The sequence below is a fragment of the Uranotaenia lowii genome, chromosome 2 (assembly GCF_029784155.1).
Source record: "Uranotaenia lowii strain MFRU-FL chromosome 2, ASM2978415v1, whole genome shotgun sequence".
Taxonomy (NCBI): domain Eukaryota; kingdom Metazoa; phylum Arthropoda; class Insecta; order Diptera; family Culicidae; genus Uranotaenia; species Uranotaenia lowii.
The window spans coordinates 154,097,085-154,101,333 of NC_073692.1; the positions used below are offsets into that span (position 1 = coordinate 154,097,085).

General features: G+C 41.5%; 1 protein-coding gene across 1 annotated transcript; it reads left to right on the plus strand.

The window, feature by feature from the left end:
* The first annotated feature begins 1,025 nt into the window (after positions 1 to 1,025).
* On the plus strand, positions 1,026 to 3,723 carry LOC129747007 (cytochrome P450 307a1-like). Its single transcript, XM_055741018.1, has 3 exons — positions 1,026 to 1,515; positions 1,579 to 2,370; positions 2,434 to 3,723. Exons 1-3 carry the CDS (start codon positions 1,026 to 1,028, stop codon positions 2,763 to 2,765), a joined length of 1,614 nt encoding a protein of 537 aa, XP_055596993.1. The 3' UTR covers positions 2,766 to 3,723.
* Positions 3,724 to 4,249: the final 526 nt, after the last annotated feature.

The window sequence follows — 4,249 nt, forward strand, 5'->3', positions numbered from 1 at the left end:
TGTAACGGCGCAGCTGAAGAACTCCATGATCCTGATAAAGGCTTGATAAAATATGAATCGCTCCTGACGCCACCGAAGAAGTAGGTATGTATGTAGGTAGCTAGTTTCTTGAATGAATACGGATCACAAATTCAAGATCATTCTCGGTCGGTGTCGATCTATGTACCTATCCATATCCGTATCAGTAAGTCAGTTAGCGCGATTGGCCCCCTCGTCAAACGTCCGAACCGAAATGAATAATCGGAGTCTGTCTGGGACAGAGTCTCCTTTTTTCGGGGTTTTTCATTAGAATTAGTTAACTTTCATTTGATCTTGATTTTAGTTAGGTTGGGATGTAGAATAAATCATTCTCGTCCGGCCGATTGTACGTAGGAATCGATTTCTGTTCTGATTGAGATCGTTCGTTAGACTTTTTTCATGTTGTATTATTGTTTTGTGTAAACATTTTTATTCTAGGGAAGAGTATAGAATAAGTTTAATGCATCGTGATGACATAGCTCGATTGATTGTTTATCAAAGGGGAAAACTTGTTGGTGTTTGCTCTTGAATTATTTGGCTACACAATTGCAATTGATTGACATTCTACGACTAGTACACATATTTTAACAGTATTTTCAAGGGACTGTTTTCCGTTGTGTGAGATGACGATCCTCTGCATGCATATGTATGTAGAAACGTTCCGCGCATTTGGGATAACTTAGCATATTGATTGGCTTGTCAGGATTCAGATGCCTGGTGGTGAAGCTTTTTTCGTTCAGTTTCGAGAATTGAATCTATTTCACACGTTTGTCGGGTGCTGTATTGGTTGGCTTTGGAGTCTCAGTGGGTCTTGGTGGGTGTGTTCTGGGGACCGTATAAAAGCGATCGATCTTGAAGGATCTTCATCAAAGCCGTTTATTAGCCTGGCTAGTGAGGATCACAGCTTTCGGTGCAAGTGCAGACTAGTGAAGATCGCTTTGAGGTTTCGCAGTGATTTGGTCTTGGGCTGTATTGGAACTGTTTTTTCGGTGTTATCGTTGAAGATCATGGAAATGTTTACAGTGCTTTTGTTTAGTTCCAATACGGTTTACCTTATGGTTGCCTTTCTGATGGTGGCTCTCGTCATGATTTTGACAGAGTTTCAACTAAAAGTGAACCCAAACAGTGATCTTAAGGCGATTGGAAGGAAAATCATCTATGGACAGTGGTGGTCTGTGTTTTCGTTGTTTGTTTCGTATGATGGGCAAGTTCAAGGAAAGGAAGTGAAAGTGATACGTAAAGCTCCTGGGCCGAAGAGGTTTCCGATTATCGGCAGCTTGAAGGAGCTTGACGGTTACGAAGTTCCGTACGAGGCTTTCAATGTTTTGGGCAAGAAATATGGACCGGTTGTTAGTTTGAAAATGGGCAGCTACGAGGCGATTGTGGTCAACGGGATCGAGCACATCAAGGAAGTTCTTATCAATAAGGCTCAAAGTTTCGACAGTAGACCCAATTTCAATCGATACAACAGACTCTTCGCTGGAAATAAGGAAAATTGTGAGTATTAATTTAAAATTGTGCAAAACTTGTCATCTTTATAGTCTTTTTAATGTTTCTCAGCACTTGCCTTCTGCAATTGGTCGGAAATGCAGCGAGTTCGCCGGGAGATGCTGATTCCTCATAGCTTTCCCCGGAATTTTTCGGATCGATTCACCCAACTGAATCATTACGTGATGAACGAGATCCAACAAGTTTTAGGAGAAGCCCCGTTAAACCCAACAATCGAAATCAAGCCACTTCTGGTTAGCATCAGTGCCAACGTATTTCTACAATACTTTGCTAGCTTCCGGTTTGAATACGACGATGCTCAATTTCAAAGCTTCATGAAGAAGTTCGATCTTATATTCTACGAAGTCAATCAAGGGTATGCGGCTGACTTTCTTCCGTTTTTGATGCCTCTCCATCAGCGTAATCTCAAACGCATGAACCATATGGCCGAGGATATCCGCAATACCCTGCTGAAAAACATTATCAATGATCGGTGTGAAAAATGGGCCCCTGGAAACGCGGAAAATGATTATTTAGATTGCCTGATCAACTATGTCAATTCGACGAACAGTCCTAAAATGGAATGGGAAACGGCGCTGTTTGCCTTTGAGGACATCATCGGGGGACACTGTGCGGTGGCCAATTTCCTCACCAAAACCTTCGGTTACATCATTCAGAACGAGGAAGTCCAGCAGAAAATCCAGGCGGAAGTAGAGCGCACCTTGGAAAGAACCGGAAAACATTGCGTCGAGTTATCCGATCGTGGCCAGATGCCGTATACCGATGCTGTAATCATGGAATCCCTCCGTCTGATTTCCTCACCAATTGTTCCGCACGTCGCCAGCCAGGACAGCGAAATTGGAGGTAAATATTTCTTTTTGTTTTATGAAGCTCTAGCTTTTCTAAAACCAAAAAAAAATATTTAAGGTTACAACGTTCCAAAGGACGCCTTGATCTTTCTGAACAACTACGAGCTCAGCATGTCCGAGGACCTCTGGGAAGCACCCAAACGCTTCATCCCGGAACGTTTCATCCAAAATGGCCGCGTCGTCAAGCCGGATTTCTTCCTACCTTTCGGAGCTGGCCGTCGTTCCTGCATGGGTTACAAGATGACGCAACTGCTCAGCTTTTCAATCATCAGTAATCTGCTACACTCCTACAGCCTTGCACCCATCGAAGGACATTCGTATCAGGTCCCAGTAGGATCACTGGCAATGCCAGAGAAGGCATATACATTTCAAATCACTCGTCGACATTGAATCTCCCATTCCGGTTTCCTATCCATCTGACCCATTTGCCCACAATGCTCATCCATTAGCAAAGAATACTCTCTCGCTCTATTTCTTCTCTCTTCCTCGAACCATTCACGATCGACGTGTAAATTAACTCCATCAAAGTTCCCCACGATCTTCACTTCCTTCAACCATCCACGCAGTACGTGAAGGCATCCGCGCCCAAAACAGAACTGACAATGCTGCGACGAACAACAAATCCCCCCATATCCCTTTCCCTTCGATCTAAAAATAGTCTTATGCATAATGAATCTTCCGGTCAGATTCATGTACCCCCATGCATGTATCATCCCTCTCTAATCTTAAAACCTGGACTGTGGAAGGAGCTTGTAATTGAAAATGTAAAAGTATTCAGTCAGCTAGCTCGATTAGGAATGCAAGTTATTCTGTGATTCTCACTCTCTCATTCGTAGATCGAAGATTGATCGATCCCCCTCCATTGAAGATATTGACGAGATCGTTAGCCGATGATCGTCGCTAGGCAACTCGGCTACCGTTCACTTAAAATGGGGCGCTATGTAACTGTGAGCAAAATGATCACCCTAAATAATTGTACTGGATAACCCCTTAGGATAAAAACTAACTAGCTGGCATCTAATTTGCAAACACTGATAGTCGTAGTAAAACTTTGTATTGCTGTGTGTAGCGTTGTGTAGTTGGAGTCAATTGATATATGGAAATTATTTTATTTTAACAAAAAGCGGAAGCGTTTGCCAAAGAGACTCATTGATGAAAAATAATGAAAAACAATAACAAGATACGAGGTAGCGAACAATTTGCGAATAAGATTGGTTTGTTGCTCGAACGCTAAATGTTTGTAGTAGGTAGGTAAGATGGATGTTTTATATTGTATCCACAAAAACTGTAACGGCAGCTATTAAGATATGTAGACGTAGTTTATAGAAAAAAGAAGAAGTGAATCACTACTTGGGTAAAATGAATTTTATGCAACATTTGTAGATGTTTTAATAAAAACCTTTTGAGTATAGTAACATTGTATTTTGTAAGATTTATTGAGAAATTACTTCGAAAGTTACGATTCAAAAGATGTTGATTTGATAAGAGACATGATGTCTCAGACATCACCAGGACTGGGATAAGCCTTAGGGGAGCTTAATGCGTGCCAATATCAAGAGGGGTCTGAATCTGGTATCTTAAAATAAACGATTGTTATTACATTACGGCCAAACATTGGGGAAGAGTTAAACAACTGATCGAAGATAAAAACTGTGATAAGATCTATTGAATTCAAATGTAAGTTGAATTTTATTCATAAACGTTAGACATTCTCCAAAAATCAGTTCTTGGTTCGCTTGGTTTGTGCTTCATAACTTGACGAATATAATTCCTAAAATTCACTCGGTCCATGACAACAGTTCTCCAATTTCTCGGGCACCCCACGTTCGCCAGATCACGCTCCACTTGGTCTAAGGGGCCGTTAACTAATTACG